Source organism: Pyrus communis, chromosome 3 (assembly GCF_963583255.1).
Source record: "Pyrus communis chromosome 3, drPyrComm1.1, whole genome shotgun sequence".
Lineage (NCBI taxonomy): Eukaryota > Viridiplantae > Streptophyta > Magnoliopsida > Rosales > Rosaceae > Pyrus > Pyrus communis.
In genome coordinates, this window is record NC_084805.1 from 24240317 (window position 1) to 24260333 (window position 20017).

A 20017-nucleotide genomic window follows, 5' to 3' on the forward strand; every position below is an offset into this window, starting at 1 on the left:
CCTTTATTTATTCGCCAGAATATCACTGCTTGGTGGAAAAATATGATATTTTGATACGATTAAACTAACCAATTGACGAACATCCTCCAACTGGAATTACTCCAAAATTCGTTCGTTTGATCATATTTTGCTCCAGAGAAAGTCGAAAGTACTATATTGAAAATACAATTCAAAATATCAAAATTCTTCCAAAATATTAACCAAAATAATATAAAATCTACTCATCATAATTCATTAATATATTAATGCTAGGGACTTTGATCAAAATCTAAAAACTGATAAGATTTTAGCCAATGAACATTAGAAATTAGGAACCGGATACCAATTTTTCCTACATAATTGCCCCAATTTGTTTTAAATTGTAAATTTAGTCAAATGTTCCTCTATTAATTGCCTATTAATAAAGGGAGTAATGCAAGGAAGATTAAATTTGTAGACTTATTTTGCAAACTAAATGATGTGTCACCAATAAAAAATAAGCACGTTTATCAACGTTTAAGTAATAATCCAATCATCAATTTTCATGTAATTTAATTTACAAAATTTTATGTACAAATTTAATTTCTCTAGCATTATTCTAATATAGGAATAATTTTCAATCCAATACGACACATTTTTTTATAATTGTCTTTGTCTCTAAGTCCAAACATCTGACCCTAATTAAAGACAGTCATGATATTAACCTTTTTTGCCTCCCTCCCAAAAGTGACAATTTCAATATATATTTGTCAGTCAATACACGCGACTTTGACCAAATCAATCTCTTCACACTATGAAGGATGCTATAAATCCTCCAATATATAAATGGATCATCAGAATACACCAAGAGAAAGAAGCTAAAGAGAAATGGAGGTGGTAAATCAGAAGATGATGAGTACTTGTGATTCAAATAACATGATTCATAAGGATCAAGATGCAAATATGCTTCCTGGGTTTCGCTTTCATCCTACTGATGAAGAGCTTGTGAGGTTTTACCTTCGTAGGAAGGTGGAGAACAAACCCATTCGTTTTGACCTAATCAAGCAAATCGATATTTACAAATATGACCCTTGGGATCTTCCAAGTATGCATCTTTATCTCCTTCAGTTTCTAACTACTTCAAATTGTTTCCAACGTATCTGTTCATGATTTTATGTAGATACAACTTGCGAGTAAAGCATGCATGCAGAAAATTAATCGATTAGTACGTACAGTGAAATTACGTATTATTTTTTGTGTTTACTCAAGTTTTGTTTCTCCATTTGGTAATGCAGAAGCTAGCGGTAGTGTTGGGGACAAGGAGTGGTACTTCTTTTGCAGAAGGGGACAGAAATACAAAAATAGCATAAGACCTAATAGGGTGACAAAGTCTGGGTTTTGGAAAGCCACTGGTATTGATAAACCTGTATATTCGGTTGGAGACTTTCACAGCTGCATTGGCTTGAAGAAATCCCTAGTTTACTACAGAGGGAGCGCTGGAAAAGGCACCAAAACCGATTGGATGATGCACGAGTTTCGTCTTTCAGCTAATTCAAGCAATGATACCTCTGACATCAAAAACAGTACTCAAGAAGCTGTAAGATTAATTCATCTTAAATAGCGATTTGTAGTATTATATATTCAATATTCCTAGTTGTACATTTCTTACTCGATGTTTGGCATCCACTAATTATCAGACTCTGAATTAGATTACACATTTAAAACGACATAATATTTTTTTTAACCACCGAAAACGACCTAATTGAGAAAATATTTTTTAACAATATAATATCTTGAAAATTGCTTTTGTCCATTGAAAAGTTTTTGTTATTCACTATAAAGATGTTATATGTTTACTAATTAATTATATTCATATGATTGCAGGAAGTTTGGACACTTTGCCGGATTATGAAGCGCAATAATACTTCGAGTGGAAAGTATACATCAAATTGGCATAAGACAACCTTGAATCCCAAACAAAGTGTGGCTGACTCGAGTTCTAAAACATGCAGTTCTGAGTCAGATACAACTTTTGGTGCTTTGGCTGCTAAGGATCAATCTGAGAGGAGTCCTCTTGTCCATAATGATCATATTTATGAAGGGAACCAGTTCTTCCGAGACCAGCTGAGCTTGAAAGACGAAGTAATCGATCCATACTCTTACATAAGCTTTCCGAATAGTCCAAATGAATATGAGATGTTAACATCGTACGGAAACTGGGATGAGCTCAGACCAATGGTCGACTGTGTTCTAAATCCATCATTTCTATTTAGTTATAGCTAGCTAGGTAGCTAGTAACATAGTTAGGGCAATAGACACGCCCACAAAGCATGCGGGACCTTTTTTTCACTGTTTGATGTTAATGCTTTTCTCTGCATGAATAACATATATTATCACAGTTCCCTTCTTTTAAGTTTCTATCAGTCGATTTATTAAAAGAAATTGTAGTAGTTTGACAAAATAAGCGTCCTCTTCTTGTTTCTTCAGAGAATAAATGAAAACTCGCGGGCACAAATAATTAATTAACATGTAATTGAAGTCAAAGTTTATGTGTATTATTATTAATTTTTTGATGATTTGGGATATAGGGGGAGCAGCAATAATAGTATGGGATAACGTGCAATCTATTATTTGACTAGTTGTGTGGATTTGTAGCACAACTCGATCACTATCTTGTATTAGTTTGACTACATTCGTTCTAGCTAGATGAAATTTCAATCTTACTTGGCGGCCAAAATCTACATAGCCTATTGACTCCTTTTATTCATCAGCAGCCGCAAAACCACGAGATATTTATTTTAAAACTATATTTCATTAGAAATGGTATATGGAAATTAAAATGTGAAAGGAAGATACATCACACGCAACTAAAAATGTATCCTAACGTAGTGTTACTAATCACGTGTTATAATCACAGTATCATGTATCATTAGTATTATGCTTAAGTTATATGTCTTATGTCCACAAAATATCAATCATTTTATAACAAATGGATTAATATACCAAGTGACGATCACAATTAAAAGTCTTAATATTAATGAACGACAAGATTGATATTTTTATAGACTTGGACTATAATATTATTAAAATAAATACACGGGTTATGTGAGTGAATTGACAACATCATACAATGGTGGAGGTGACAAAGAAAATTTATGGCTAATAACACATGAAAGCTAGACGTGGTATATAAATGAACCCAAAAAACCTTATAAATATGTAAGTTAATGAACTTCTAGAATGATAAGTAAAAAGTCTCATCATATGAGTATTATATATTTAAAGTTTGAATTAAGTTGTCTAAAAAAAGTTTGAGTAGTGCTATATGTCATTTTTTTACTCACCACGTTTTATCACCATGCCTTCAAGACCGATTTGTATGTACGAGAGAAATTTTTGTGAAAGAAATGGCGGGTAAATATAATACAATTAATCTTCTTTTGTTACAGTCGCTTGACGACTTCCTTCATCAAATCAGGGTTGGCATGTTGGAAATCGAACAGCTCCTCGAATGAAATGAAGCCATTGCGATCCTTGTCGATCTCCTTCATTCGCTGGACTTGGTCCGGCAAAGAAGAGCCGACTGCTTTGAGTGCATCAGTGAACTCAGTCAATGAAATCTTGCCATCGCCATTGTAATCAAAGCGCTTAAGCACATGCTCACATTCAGCCTTGGCATGATCATTAGTTTAACACGAAACCAAATAGTTGACAAACTCATTTGAAAATGTTTTTAAAATAGCAAAAACGTTTTTAGTGAAAATATTTTTGAAACCAATCCTTAATAAAAATTCAAGTGAATCGTGGAAAAGTACTTGGAAGTGCTTCTTGCAGAAAGCACTTCCAAGTGCTTATAGAATTCAAAAATATTTTCTCTAAAAAACATTTTCAACCATTTTAAAAACACTTCCAAACGAGCCTTTATGTAATCGATTATTGATTAAGAGCTGGGTTGTTCTTGGACCTGGTCTTAATGCTTAAGAAACGGATCATTACCTAGATGCAAGGGAACCTTCTTCATATGGACATATGTTAACCGTAAATTATGTAAATTAATTTCTATTAGGGCCTTGACAATTTTAAAGTTACTTAGTAGGTGGTACCCCTATGAAAATTACCCCAAAAATTAATCAATTACTAGTTAGCTACTGCTTACGTGGGTGGAAAGAAAACTTAAAAATTAGGATCTTGGTGCTTAATATTAAATTATTTTCTCTCCTTGTTAAGATAATATCTCTTAAGACTTAACAGAATTTCTGTTTAAGTTTAAAAGTTTAAACGTAAGGTGCCACTCAGTACTAGGTCTAATAATATTCCTCTTCACTTAAGGAAAAGGTCTTAGGTTCGAATCTTGTGGATGACGAATTCGATCCCAAATTAGGTTGCCTATTGTGTGGCTTAGTCTAATTCCCCTTCTCCCTTATTATAAAATATATCACTGTACTAAAAAAAAAATAATAATAATAATAATTGTACAGCTTAATCGAACTTCCCTTCTCCCTTAGTGTAAAATATGTCGCTGTACTAGTTTAGGGGGTAAATTAGCTGAAAAAATAGTTTAGGGAAAATTTGACAATAAGTTGGCCAAAATGATCAGTTTTAGTTTTGTAAATCTTTTTTAAATTAATAAAGTGTTTTAACTATATTAAATAAAAAGACACACAGCATGCTGAAAATACGTAACATAAATTCGTCATAGCAAATAAACAAGATTCCATAAAATGAAAGCGGATTTCCCCGACGTAAATTGTTCCACAACTCGATCGTTAATTAGGGTGTTCATCTTTGGTGTGGTGAAAGACCAATTAAATTTGAACATTTATGCAATCAGAGTAGCATTTGTTAATTTACACAAAACTTGTATGATCCCATCAAAGCAAAACTGGGGCTACCCTAACAAAATTAAAATTAATTATACCATAAAACAAAAGAAAACAACAACTCAGATAATCATCTAATGCAGACGGTACATACCAAACTGAAATCTCATTCAATTCTCTCAAATTTGAATTTGCCTTCGTCCGAGGTGGCCAAGTGCTTCCTCTTCCTGGAAACCCCGTTTTGCTCGTCTGCGAACTGAGCAGCTGTTCGCGCTCGTAGTTCTTCCAAGCTCTCACCTTCCTTTGCTCTCTCCAGAACCTGGAATTCGTAGGAACTAGTCATACAGCTGATTTCTACTTTATAAAGGAGGATTCACATGTCTAAATTACTTTCAATGCCTTACCAGATGACGACCGTACAAATGGGTGCTCGAAAGCGCTTTAAGAGCATTTTCGGCCTCTTGCTTTGTGATGAACTCTACAAATGCAAATCCTCTATGCTGTCCAAACTTCATTGGCAACCGTAAACTTTTAATCTGCATATAACAAGAAATTAAAGGCGATTATAGAATGACAATACATTAGAAAATTGCCGTAGGGAGCAAGGACACGGGATAACACAGTGATGGCTAAAACAACATCGTCTTAGGGTTCACGGATAACAAACTGTCTAAAATTTACTGTTTAAGAATTATAGTAGATACAATCAAACAAGGTGTGAAATGACGTACTTCAAGTCATAAGCACAAAATCTGCACGAAAAATATTAGACGATCCAGAATCTAGTAACTCATCAAAGTTCAGTAACTCACCTGGCCAAATGGACTAAATAGCTGTCTCAGTTCTTTCTCTGTGGCCTCAAAAGCTACATTTTTCACAAGTAATTTTGTCGAACTTATATCCTTGTCAACCTTTTTAGGTACTTCATCTTTCTTGGCATGACACAGTTGCAAAATAAGAGCATGCCCGTCCAAAATAGTTCCCTAGAAAATGGTAAATATTAATTGCAATGAATTTCCACAATTGTATACCGAATGCAATAATTTTCACCAGATTCTGGCTTCACCTGTAAATCCCGGCAAACATTTGTGGCTGTCTCCACAGAATCGAACTCCAGAAAACCAAAACCCATTGAAACATTCTTCCCATTCTTCAAGTGTTTCTTTACCTGCAAATAGAGAAAAGAGGATATAGACAAGAAAACATATCAAGTAAAAGTACCGCTTCTAGGCAGCTGATTATTACCTTGACACTTAATAGTTTTCCCTCCTTCACTTGTCCACTAAAATGCTTTTTCAAACTCTCGTCTGATGTCTTAAAGCTCAGATTCTTGACATATAGAGATCGTGACTGGAGAATGTTACACAACAAAGACAAAATAATTATTATATTGGCTAGGCAAGACGTAACAGAACAAGGAAAATGTAAAAGAAAACAAAAATAAGCCACAGGTGTAAAAATTAGTAGACAAGAAATGGCAGCATAAATGTAAAGCTATAAGGAAACCTCCAAACGTTACCAGCTTTAATCTCTAACAGAATAATCAACTAAGTTTCGTCAACCGGTAAAAGTTATGCCTAAAGAATACACAATTTTGACATTATTGAACTTTAAATGGCAGTTAAACGGAAGATAAATTGCACAATATTAAAATTGCAGAATTTCTCATCATCAAACTAGAGTTTTGTCTTGTAGCAGTAACACAAACAATGCTTTGCATAGGTTCCTATTAGATGATGATAAAATCAAATAATTGAATAACAAGATTACACAAGCCATATATACACCATACACTTAACAGTATACAACATATATATACACGTATATAAAAGGCTCCATGGATGGCTACAACAGCCATCAACTACGGCAGCATTATAAGCTCGCATCGATAAACACTTGAAGGTGTTTAAGTAGGGTCAGTTGGAACCCAGCCATAGATGGTGGTCTCCTAGCAATACTAATTGTGTACAAAGGATTGTGAGCATTCTTTAACTGCACTTAGGAAGTTAAGATGTGGGCACACCAAATTTGTTTGTCATAAGAATAGATGTGTAGACAAATGAGGAAGAAGAAATGAAACTACAGAAAAACAGAAAAGCATACAAACATCAACCTCAACTCTATCTGGATCAGCATCCACATCTGCTATTCCTCCCACATACTGCTCTAACATAACCCTTTTGACATCATGCTCACCAACAACAGCACTGTTCTTTTCAATGCTCTCTGTTGTTGAACTTGGACTAAGAACATTGCCAGGAGCCCACTCCAAATATAAAGGACCATCCCTGTATCATTATACATAGGGAAAAGGATGGTTAGTGTCTGACATAACTGAGTAACAGAGTTACAAAAAGAATTTATTGCAGCTATTGGTACAAATGCCCATATCAACAGATGAGACGATCAAGCAACTATTTTCAACAAAGATTACACAAATTTTTATTCTTCTACATAAGCAACTGCTTTTATACAATAGATCATGTACCACAACAGATATCCTACAGAAGAAACCCATATACTTATGCATAAAGATACCAAGTGGATAAGGGAAATTTTCAATTTTCATTTTTGTGGGCATGGTTCTGGGCCTTATACTCGTCGGGACTTAATTTAAATTTGTTGAGAATTCGTTCTGTCACTGACCCAAGGGCAAAGATATGAGAAGTAAAAATAAGTAAGCCATCAAAGTCAATAGATCTCTGTTTTACTCTCTTTTATACTATGTATCTTTTATTTGTACTCAAGGAAGCTAATAAAAGCCAGCTCGTTTCAAAACTATGAGAATATTAGAAGGCAGCAGCCAACCCGCCCCCCCCCAAAAAAAAAAAAAAAAAAAACAGAAACACACAAAACCCCCAACAAAGAGGATACAACATGAAAAATGGATCCTACATACAAGATTTTGCAACACTTACTTGTAGCGCTTGTATGCTAAACCTTTAAAAGCTGCTCGAGCATCAGCAGGTTCAAGAAAAACAACCTGAACATTAATAATTCAAGAAAAGAATTAGTAGAGAATCACTCTTTAACAACACAACATCATAGTAGACTAATATGATCAGTAATCTAGAAGTTTCTTCCTCTCTGCAGTATCAAAAGAGTGAGAGAATAAAAGTACATAATAAGACATCTGATCAGCCAGTGTCAAAGAGGAGTTGAAAAACTCAACTAATGAGAAACCCAAAGCAAAGTGTCCAATTTTCTTAGACATCACAAAACTAATCTCTTCTAATCTAGGATGGACGCAAGCCAAGTATGGCCAGTCAAAACAGATTTCAAAAAATCTTAATGACTCATAGAACCGTGCCACTTCCACACTTTCATTGCCTTAGTCTGAATGACCATCGTCAAGCTTTGTTCCACACTCCAGTAAACTACCAGAAACTATCAGACTACAAGTCAAAAACTCCACTCTCCAAATTAGTGAACAACTTCACACCTACTGATCTACAGTAGGGTCACTTAAAAATTGATATACCTATCAAAAAACAGTTTTTCTTGTATCTCACTCATCCCTTTTTTTCTTAAATAAAACTATATTAGAGAACATAGAAAAGGTTCAATACCTTGATCAGAACGCCAAAATTTTTATATCAGGTGGTAGGGCAAGGAATTAACAAAACCGTTGACAAAACAGTAGATGAATTTATGCATTCGCAAGGCAAATCATTACAATGATGTCTGAACTCAAATGTGAAAGGTAGAGAGTCTAACTGCCTTTTAATTAGCAGTCAGGAACATGATTTCCAGAAAATAATTTACAAGAACCTAAATACAAGATGAAAACACAGTAAACATGTTTTTAACATCAACCTAGCAAATGCACATCTGCTGTAAACTAAATCAAAATTAAGAAACAGCCATTGATGAAAGAACACACGAATACATACCAAGGCCAATGTCTTCGTCTGTGGGAGAACGACTTTTTCCAAATTCCCAAATTTCCCAAACATCTTCGCCAGTTCACCATCAGTAGAACCATAAGGCAAGTTCTTCACCAGTATAACATGGTTGCTTCTTTTAACACCATCAGTTTTCCCAGAAGCAAAATTCTCTAAAGATTCCACATTTATACCAGCATTTGTAAGAGACTTTTTGGTCTCTGCAATCACTTGAGTTTCTCCCAAAGCAATCCGTACAGCAAGATCATCAGCTTCTCGGTCAAGCAAATCACCCTTGCTTACACCATACTTCCGAGCTATGTTCTCAACAACCTATTTAATATGATATAAAATTAGAAATGAAGCACTGTCAAACAAAAATAAGAAATGAAGCATCATCAAACAAAAAGAAAGTAACTCAATAAAGCACGGCAGTAAAAGTTGATGCTATTCCTACCAGCGTCAAAACAAGACAAAAACAAACAATTATGGTTTTGCATGTACTAGTGAAAATTATTAAAATGATGAGAAGTATGGAGGGCGGTAGAACAATCTCAAAATCAAAACATGTTCAGATACCACCTGTTTCTGGAAAAAGTGTGTGTTAATACAATACTGCGAGTTTGTAACTGTGTTTAACATACCGTATCAGGGTGCATAAACAAACTGTTCCATGCTCTTGTATCACCACTAGCTTCAGATGCTTTCCTCTTATCCTCCCTTTGTTTCTTAAGAGATTTTGAAGCTTGGCTTGCTGAATCATCAGCCCTATAGGGTAAGCAATGTCAAATTCAACCACAGAGTGCAAGTACGAAGTCAGAACAAATCCCAATAAAAGAGTAGTCACAATAAAATTCCCTAGAAAAGCGACATTAAGGTAAGCAGGCAATTTAGGATAACTACTTACCCTAGCTTCTCAGTTGGATTCTTTTGCCTTGCTGGCATAACATGCAACAATCTTCCTTGGAAAATTGAACCATCTAATGCTTCTAATGCCCTTCACCAAAAGAGAGGAAAGACGAATCAACAATGATATTTATTAAGAAAACATGCGTGAATTAGCAAACCAACACGTCATGCACTCGCTCAAACACCATAACCAACATAAGAGACTTGAACGCAAAAAATTCAACCTAGATAAACCGGCAACTGAAACGGTTCTTTAGCAAAATTCTACTTCTTTTGAATTTGTTAGGACACAAAACTTGGAAAAGTTGGGCCTTGGCATATCAAGGCATGGTATGAAACTTGAGAAGTACAAGTTTTATATAGCATGATATTTGTCATGGATGATATCATTAATTTATTGAACCATGTGAGCTTTGAAGCAAAATGAGTACCTTTCTGCACATTCTGGAAGCTTGTAAAGAACATAAGCGAATCCCTTGGAACGATTCGTCTCTTTATCAATAACAAGATGGACCTGTGCATCTCCAAATTTGCTAAAAGCCTCTTCCAGCTCCTCCTCAGTTGCTGTAAATGGCAGATTACGAACAAAAAGACGACCACTCTCGGAAGCTTCTTCATTCTCATCATTCGAAGTGGATGACGGATTGCTCTCGTCAATTACTTGGCCATTAGCATCCTCAGAAGGCCCCTTCTCTCCATCTATTTCTTCGTGAACTCTAATTTGCTCCTTTGCATTGACTTTTCGAGACTCTTTCTCCTCCTCCTCCTCCTCCTCCTCATCACCATCATCATCATTATCCTCTGAGCCACTGCTTTCGGAATCTGACCATTCAGTCTTCACTCTGCTTTTGAAGTAATCCATATCCGAAACAACGTCGTCCTTAGCTACATTGCGTTTATCATTCTTCTTAACACCTTTCTCTACCTCCTCCATAGCCGCCGGAACTGATTTCTCCTCACTATCCTTCTTGGCTTTTCCAATGTTCTCAGCTCCTGATTTCTCCTCGCCTTCCTTCTTGCTTTTCCCAATTTTCTCAGCCACAGGAGCCGCCACTGCATCGTTCGCCCACAATTTCGACTTAACCCTCGGCTGCATCACCTCCAAAAACTCCTGAAGCTTAACATCACCACTCTCATCTTTCACCTCAAGACTCCGGCTTTTCACTCCACCACCGCGCTCCTCCTTCTTCTTGCTCTTCTCCTCGCCTCCACCCCCTCCCCCCTCCTTCTTCTTCGAATGCCGGCTCCACGGCCGCGGAATCTCCGGATCCCCAACCTTCCTCGCAATCTCACAGCTAATCCTACAAGTATCTAAAAACGACCTGTCGTAGTATTTCATGGCCTCCTGAGCTTCCCTCTCCGTCCGGAACCCGATGAACGCGAACTGCCGGCTCTTCCCCTCCTTCGTCCGCATCAGCTTCGCGTCCGTAATCTCTCCTTTCGCCGAGAAGAACTCCCGGAGCCGGTCCTCCTTCACATGCTTGGGCAAATTCTTGACGCAAATCCTCGACCTGAAAATTGAAAAACCTTGCGGTGCGTTAGAAACCAGGCGAAGTGAAATTTTCCCGGGAACCAAACAGAAAGTGTGCGAAAGTAAATTGGAACTCACATCTTCAATACGAAGTTTGAATTGCAGAGCCGACGACGAGATTCTTCAGTCGAATTTTGAGAAGGAAAGACGGTGCCGTTTTGACGTCTGGTTCTGGAAATCGAGTGTGTTGAGAGAGCAGGGTTTAAGGGTCTTGAGCCGCGGTGGCGGTGAGTGTTCGGACGAGTTACAGAAATAAATAAAATGTTTTTTCTCTTGGGCTTTTTGTATTGGGTTTTGGCCAAGACGAGGGTTTTGTTTAGAATTTGATATGGGCCGAATCATACTGGGCTGGGATGTTGGTATGTCTTACTTTATTAGAGAAGTAGTATAAATGATACTAGCCTAACGTGCGTGCGAGAGGCATTTTTGCATCACGGGCGCTACGCACCCCAAAGATGTGTTGTTTTAGATATTCTTATATTTCTTAAGTGATTATTTTATAAATTGTGTTTGTGTCCATCATAACAATTTCTTATTATTTTCAATTTTTATTATGTTCAATCATCTAACTTAGTCTTTTTGCACCTGCTCATTATGTATAAATATGTAGTCTTCTGAAGAAAAAAAAGCCAAGGCGTTTTTGGATGATCAGATTAATTTAATTATATAATTTTCAGTTTGACTTTAAGTTTATTGTCTGTTTCATTTATGAATATATTAGCCTCTCCGCACGCACGCATTTTTGCATGACGGGCGCTACGTGCCCCTAAATGTGTATTGCGTTATTTTTTTTTTCATTGTAATTGTCAAGATATATTTTAAATGTATTGTGTAAAGAGGAACTTTTTCGTTACCATGCACATCCTAAAAAATTATTCATGTTTTCGTTTTCACTTTGCGTAAAGTAATGATTTAAATGTTACGCAAAGTGAAAACGAAAAACATAACTTTTTAGGACTTTATCATGTTTACAAAATTAAATAGTAAGAAATGTTAAATGTAATTGTGAAGATTTTGCATTAGTTTTTTTCCATTGTAATCGTGAAGATATAATTTAAATGTATTGTGCAAAGATGAACTTTTTCTTTACCATGCATGTCCTAAAAAATTATCATGTTTTTCATTTTCACTTTGCATAAAGTATTGATTTAAATATTATTTATGCAATTGTCAAACAACATGGGTTAAATGTTTTCTTGCATTAGTTGATTCTTCCTAGACTGTCTGTCAACTTTTTCGTTACCATGCACGTCCTAAAAAGTCGTTAAGTTTTTCATTTTCACTTTGCGTAAAGTAATGATTTAAATGTTACGCAAAGTGAAAATGAAAAACATGACAACTTTTTAGAACGTTATCATGTTTACAAAATTAAATAGTAAGAAATGTTAATGTAATTGTGAAGATTTTGCATTAGTTTTTTTTTTCCATTGTAATTATTAAGATATATTTTAGATGTATTGTGCAAAGATGAACTTTTTCTTTATCATGCACGTCCTAAAAAGTTGTCATGTTTTTCGTTTTCACTTTGTGTAAAGTAATGATTTAAATGTCATTTATGCAATTGTCAAACAACATGGGATTTTGGATGCAAGTTCCTACCTAAAGTCCATAAACAATAGTAAGTAGATGTAAATAAAAGAAGAGTAGATGAAAACATTAAGTACTCGCCTAGACTACTATAAAAAACAGTAAGTAGACATGCCAACGGAAGAGCTGACACCTGTACAAAGGTGTTCTTACTATAAAAAGGTAGTATGTTGTATGTTCCTACCTGTTTATGTGAGAGGTATTTTTTGTATCACAGGTGCTATCGCCCCTTGAGATGTGTTGTGCTAGCTATTTTTTTGTCATATTGCGTCTTAAAATAAAATATATCATACATTGAAAATAAAAGGAAATAAAACATAATTAACTCGCATGTAAAATGCATGAGAAAAAAAAAAAAAATACTCTTTGCACGTACGAAAGCACGTTAGAAAAAGCTAGTAATGAATAAAGGAAGAAATACAGCAAGGAACCAAGATATTTCATATGTATCATCTTTTCCTTGCCGTTTATCTTATTAAAATTTTCTAAAAATGAGTTGATAAGTTTGTGGGTTCATAATATAATATATATACTATTTTTTTTAGACATATATGTTACACTTTCCCATTCCACCGCAAATTGCTTTGTCAATTCAATAGCACCACAACACTAATGCTTGTTTCCATAACTGCAAACGGAGTTTTTGAATGAGAATATGAGTTGAGGTGTAAATTGCATTATAGTATGTAGTAATTAAAGTGTACATACATTGACAAAAATAAGAAAAAAAAAATAGTCATATCCGAAGGAAAATGCATCATTTGTAGCTTTCTTCACATTTTTTTTCTTATGGGATTGCTTTGATTTTTCTTGTATTGTCTTTACTGCAACCATGGAACTGACACCATTGTATAAGTGTTATTATTCTCAATAGAATGCAAATTTCATTCAACTTGGAGAAATACTATTTGAGCAGCGAAGCTTAAATCCTGCTCCACTACACTCATTTATGTATGATCAAATCACTTGTCATAGATATTGCATTGCATTTTAAACATTTGCACATAATATTTTAATTGGTATTGACAATGAAATAAAAACATTAGAGATGACCACCTCAATTATTCTAAAATCTTGAATTAACATAAAGTAATGATACAATTAGATTACCGATTGTTAGGCATTTAGAAGAAAAATAATAAAAATGAATCATTCCAAACACCAACAAAACGGAAAAGAGAACCGAAAAAGGTCTTGAATCTTCAAGTTCCTTAGCCAAGCAATCCTTATGCAGTATCGCAAGCCAAAAGTCTTTTACGCCTATATAGAATTTTGTCCACATACCATGTAATTCATCTTGCATTCAAAAAAGGCTTTTTCATATAAAAAAAAGTACATAGCAAATCATATACAAATTTATAGCTAGAAAAATAGTGTGCACATTGACTATTGAGAACATCTAAAATTAAACTAATAGAAATTAAACTATCCAATTATTATTACAAACAGGTTGGCAATCAGTATTAAGAAAAAGCTGCTTGACGGAAGACAATGATCTTTGTTCTTCAATCTTAGAATAAAATGAATAAAGTTTTAGACATAGCTTACCAAAGAAAAAAAAAATGCAAAACAAAGAGTCATTTACTCGTCAACTTGTCACAAATTTGTGCAGTTTTTTATTGTCTCCAAGTATATTTTGGCTCTCCCTCTAAATCGCTTTCTCTATCCCCATGTAGTTTATATTTAATTTAATTCCTAATCACATTTGGTATATATAGTTTATCAGTAATACAAATTGGAATTTATAAACACTTACAATGCCAAGTTGTTAACATATATACTTGAGCATCTCTAATCTTCATCCCAATCGTCGCTGTCTCGGAGTCTTAGTAATTTGCACACCATGGTCACCTCAAACCTTATTCAAAGACTGTGTCGAAAAAGAAGGAGCCGCGTTCCATCGTTAAGGGTCAGGGGAAAACAATTTTTGGTTACAAAGAAACCAATCAAACATCATATCAACCGCATAAAACCCCATATAATATGCTATTTTTTTATCAAAATAATACGCGGATTATGCAAACAAAAAAAAAATGGCGAGAAATAAAAAAGAACAATACAAATAGATAAAAAGTACCAATTAACAGAACAAAGAAAGCTAATGTAGAATAGAATATATTTATGAGAAGAATTGGTTCTCTTCAGCGTGTGGATTACATTCTCTTAGAAGAGGCCAAGGCTATCTTCTTGTTTGTGCCTGTCCATGAGATAACTCAAAACATTAAGTATATGAAGTTTAAAATTAAAAAAAAAACAAAAAGACAACAAAAGAAAGCTGAGCAAATGGGGAGTAAGAGATCAAACAAACAGTGTGTGGTTGAATAACCTTCTTGGTTATCTTCTAGGGAACACCATCTTGGTTCTCTTCTGGGGAAAATTATGATAGTCTTACCTCTTTTGCCGAAGCCTTGAAAATTCTGCCTTCTTGTTTGTGCCTGTCCACCACTTTTAAAATCCCCAAATCAACTTTGAACTGCAAACCCATATTGTAATTCAATAAAACCTGAACAAAGTGAATTAGGATTAAACAATTCGATGTTGAAGAAGCATCAAATGAAATAAGGTGGACCGGTACCCATAAATTATATTAAAGGAGAAGCATAGATGAAGAAACACCAAATTGTAAGGTGGACGAAGAAGCACCAACAAAAAAAGAGGGGTACGTGAAGTTGAGTGGGTTTCTCCCGAATAGAAATGTGGGGTGGTTGGGGTTTTAATCGTGCAACTCTGCAACCACTACAACTGCTTGTGGGGAGTTTGTTGGGTTTGGGATGGCTTCAGTCTAGAACTCTGTAACTGCATAACTGCTTCTCTATATTTATTTATTTTTTTGGTTTTTTTAGAGAGAAAGAATGTGATGAGTAATCAAACGGTCATAATTAATCTAAAAGTATGGGTGGCTTTCATATTTTGTTTATTACGATTTTAACCTTATTTTATTTGTATTTTACGATTATTACCCATTTATATTGGGATAGTTTTGTGCTGTTTTATTGAAAAGAGAGGATATTTTTGGCATTTTGGAATGCTTCACCAAACTGGGGCTCTCCCTTTATATATATAGATTACAAATACGTAGTAAGTGGCGTTTACTTTCCTTTTTATTTATCAATAAAAATGGTGAAGAACGGACGGACTAAGGGTTTCTAGGTGTCATGGTGACAAGGGAAGATATATGCCTCGATGCAACTATCACCGAAGAGTTAATCTCTCATAATCTTTCTCCACCAAATTTATTATATAAAAACTCGTTTTTGTTATCATTTGAGATACTCTTCTTTTAATTCTTACGTGTGTTGCTGACAAGTGTTGAAGTTGAATAGTCGGTCGCTGCTGATATTTAGCAAGTAACAGTCACCGATGACGTACGGTGCGATCTGGATCATTTTCTAAGAGATATAAAAAGGTTAGTCGTCTGTTTACGTAGACCACTTAATTCGCAATCACATGGGAATTCATACAATAATTTCGTCACATTAATTTCTTGCTTGGGTGTTCAGTTTCATGTTGGTTAATCCACAAAAATGATTTCAGTTGATTTAAGGCATTGGTTCTATGGGAAAATGTTAAGAATAATCTCTTAAAAGTGAATTTTTAATGGACTTTCCGTCAATTTACGTTTTTGGCACAATTTCGGTATCAGCATTATAAAATATGGTGTAAAAAACATGAGGTTGCAAAGAATCCATGAGAGTCCTATTGTGAGAGAATCTTATTACATTTCTCTAGTTCTAGGATTATGGAATCAATAAGAATAATCTATAATCATGCATGTTTGTAGATGTCGTTTTACTGTAGTGGCGAAAAATAATAATGTTTATGTAATATGGTACGAGTTGATCTCCACAGATTTCCTTTCCTCCTAACATTTAACAATTTAACCCACTAACGTTATCGTTTGTAAAAAAAAAAGAATTATAATGCATGTTTTTTTTGTGAACCGTTGTGTCACATCCCCGCCCGGGGCGGATCACTTCCTGGGCCCGCTCCACCACCGTAGCACGATATTGTCCGTTTTGGGCTTACCATTTCCTCACGGTTTTGTTTTTGGGAACTCACGAGAAACTTCCTAGTGGGTCACCTATCATGGGATTGCTCTAGCCCCCTTCTCACTTAACTTCGGAGTTCCCGTGGAACTCGAAGCCAATGAGCTCCCAAAAGGCCTCGTGTTAGGTAGGGATGAGAATATACATTTAAGGATCACTCCCCTGAGCGATGTGGGATGTCACACGTTGTGCATGGAATGGAATCATAATTAAGCAGATTTCCTTTCCTCCTAACATTATGAACCGTTGTGCTCGGAGGAGTTGGCATTTTTCTTATTTCAAATCTAGGGTTTTTAGTTTAGAATTTATTACGGACGGCCTCTTGTTTGGGCATGTTCATTGTATTTTTTCTTAAGTTGGGTTGTGCTTTTACTTGTTTGTTTTGGGCTGCCTTTTTTGAGCTTTCCTTACTTTGTAATAGCCATCTTTACTGATGAATTGTATTATGTTTGACAAAAAACAACTAAATTTTAAGAGATAATAGAGCACACATGGCAACAATTGAGTGGGAAAGGCAAGATGGAAAAGGGCAGAAGAAAGTTAGCTAGCATCCCCTAAACTATTTGTCCATAGACTCCGACTGCAGACAACATGAAGACCAAATACAGTGAGACGAAATAGTATCACATATTCAAAATGTAAAAATATATTTAACATATAGGATGAAATGTCGGTTTAGTTTTTGAACCATAATCTCAGTAAAAATTAAGTCCTTAAATTCTTTGTTTAGTAAAATAAGTCTCTAAATTCATTAGAAATAGCTAATTTCATCCCTACTATTATATTCAAAGTTATTTTATCTAATTTTTCGTCAACATAAGTTACTGGACACACTTTAAAGTGTAATTTATCCTTCAAAGTTAACTTACACACTTTAGCTCATATAAGCTCTTAACATTTCATATATGTTGCGGATCTAGCGTGTAATCCTTCAAAGGTAACTTACACTATTTTTTATGTAAAATTATCAATTTACCCTTCAAAGTTAACTACTTATACTATTTCTTTATGAAAAACTGTCGATCTATCATCCAATGTATATCATATGCAATTAACGTGACCTAAATTGACGAAAAAATTGAATATAGTAGCTTTGAATATAATACTACATATGTAATTAGTAGATTTTTATAATTTTTACTGAGGTGATAACTCAGAAACTAAATTAACAGTTCATCCTAACCTATATCAAAATAAGCTTGAGTTTAGCCAAATTTACTAGAACCATGAACTCTATCATCTGCATGTTCAAATATTTTTTTATGTAATTTAGATAGTTTAATATATAATCTTATCGTTTGACAAAACAAATGTTTATGATGAAGTCAAATTTTTTGCTTTTATAAAGCTTTTGTTCTCTTTATGAATTAGGAGGGCACTAAAAAGTTGGCTTTGAAATTTCTGGCAGAGTTGGTTGAATCCAAAGCAAGACAAACGTTATTATAATCCACATATTGTTAAATATAAACCAACAGGATTCTTTTCAGATTTTTTTTAAAAAGATTTTGGAAATTCGTAAATTGTGTACATTTAATGTACATTGTATGGTCAGTTTTTATTAAATACTATTTATGTTTAATTTTAAATAAAAATATTTAAAATAATTTTTGACAGTACGATTTACGATAAATGAACAAAATTGACGGATCTTTAGAATGCTCGTCGAATGAATCCTCACAAAGAGAATCTAACAAGAATCTGGATTCAAATACAAATAAGGCACTAATTGTTTTTTTCTTAAATAATAATCTTCATTCAAGAAACTTAATGGGGTTGTTTGACTTTATTTAGTTTGTCTTTCTCCCAATGTGATTTCGAATACCAGTTCTCGTATCCAGAGGCATCTTGGACACGATTGACTGAAAACAAATGTAGTGCCTTAATCGAATGAGAAATGCTATTCTCCGTGATCTCATGTGTTTAGCATAATATTTATAATATTGGTAAAAAAATTATATTAAAAAATAAGGTAAAAGAAAATTTATAAAGAGTTTCACTTTTAAGATAATTTTTTTAGCATTCTTCTGATTGAATATTTTCTTCCCCATACCATCATTGGGCAAAATGTGAGGTGGTAACATTATAAATCATTGTTCAAAAAATGTGTGGTGGCAAAAAATCTTTAGAAAGTCTCGCTTTTGAGATAGTCTCCTTAAAATTTCTCTGTTTTTTTAAAGGGTAATACTAAAGGAGCTAAATTTTTAAATCAAATGAAATGGTTGTAGATGATTGGATTATTAATTAAGTGTCGGTTAACTTGCTTGTTCTTACTGGTGATACATTAGTTGGTTTGCAAATTTGGTTAAAAAATTTGATCTCCTAGCATTAGCCATTAAACTCTTTTTTAAATCACATGATAGGAGATATAAGAAAATAATAATTTATTGATTAACCTCAGTTACTTGTATTTTATAATACGATTTAATGATGTTTTTCTTTATTTATAAGTAACATATTTTAGTTTTGATACGATTATTTGGTTATACTTAACTATTAATGGTACAGTGTAATGATATTTCTTTTTATTGTTAGTAGCATATTTTAGATTTTGATACTGGTATACTGTACCATAAATGAGACATGTTTGGAATTGCCATAAGGAGAGATACTGGTATAACCGTATAAGTAGCTAAAAGACATGTTCAAGCCATATTTTAAGTGTAAATTACTTAAAGTTTGAATTGAAATATGATTATTTGATTCAATTCTCAAATCTAGAGGCAATCCGGCAATGGTTATGTGGACCAACTTTCATTTGGCTTTATATTTTATATATTTTTCGGATATCTCAAAGGTGCAAGAAAGGTTGATATTTCTTAGGTATAGGACAAGAAGGAATTTGTTATTTCTGCGGAAGTACGGCTAATGGAAAGAGAAGGCCTGCACCTTCTACTCGGTTTGATCCAAGAAACTGCAACAATCTCACCATTTGGAAGAAGATCTTTTTAGAACCTATTGAAAGTTAAAAGGAAAGACAGAATTATAGATATATACATATATATATATATACACACATACATACATATATACATGTAATATAGGACAATTCTCTTGTTCCATTTTTTATGCGGAATTTTGGTGCCTCCCGTGATAGCAAATGTTAAAACCAACACTACAGTTTTCATGTTCACAGCTTCTGATTTAGTCACATTTTCTTGTAGAGAGAGAGAGAGAGAGAGAGAGAGAGAGAGAGAGAGAGAGAGAGAGAGAGAGAAAGAGGAGAGGGAGAGGTTTGCGGATGTAAAAGAGTGAAGTTATAGTATTACATCTTTATCGGTAAAA

The 20017-nt window shown here is 34.3% G+C and overlaps 2 protein-coding genes across 2 annotated transcripts; one reads left to right on the top strand and one right to left on the bottom strand.

The window, feature by feature from the left end:
• The first annotated feature begins 835 nt into the window (after positions 1-835).
• Positions 836-2364, top strand: LOC137730351 (transcription factor JUNGBRUNNEN 1-like). The gene is made up of 3 exons (XM_068469413.1): positions 836-1063; positions 1254-1555; positions 1843-2364. Exons 1-3 carry the CDS (start codon positions 847-849, stop codon positions 2239-2241), a joined length of 918 nt encoding a protein of 305 aa, XP_068325514.1. The 5' UTR covers positions 836-846; the 3' UTR covers positions 2242-2364.
• A 2378-nt stretch (positions 2365-4742) lies between these two features.
• Positions 4743-11328, bottom strand: LOC137728796 (uncharacterized). Its single transcript, XM_068467562.1, has 12 exons — positions 11181-11328; positions 10003-11082; positions 9570-9659; positions 9307-9430; positions 8672-8995; positions 7697-7761; positions 6892-7066; positions 6024-6128; positions 5845-5946; positions 5591-5761; positions 5183-5314; positions 4743-5097 (listed from the first exon to the last, which is right to left on the bottom strand). Coding segments are annotated over exons 1-12 (2523 nt in total). The 5' UTR covers positions 11183-11328; the 3' UTR covers positions 4743-4944.
• Between the last annotated feature and the right edge of the window lie 8689 nt (positions 11329-20017).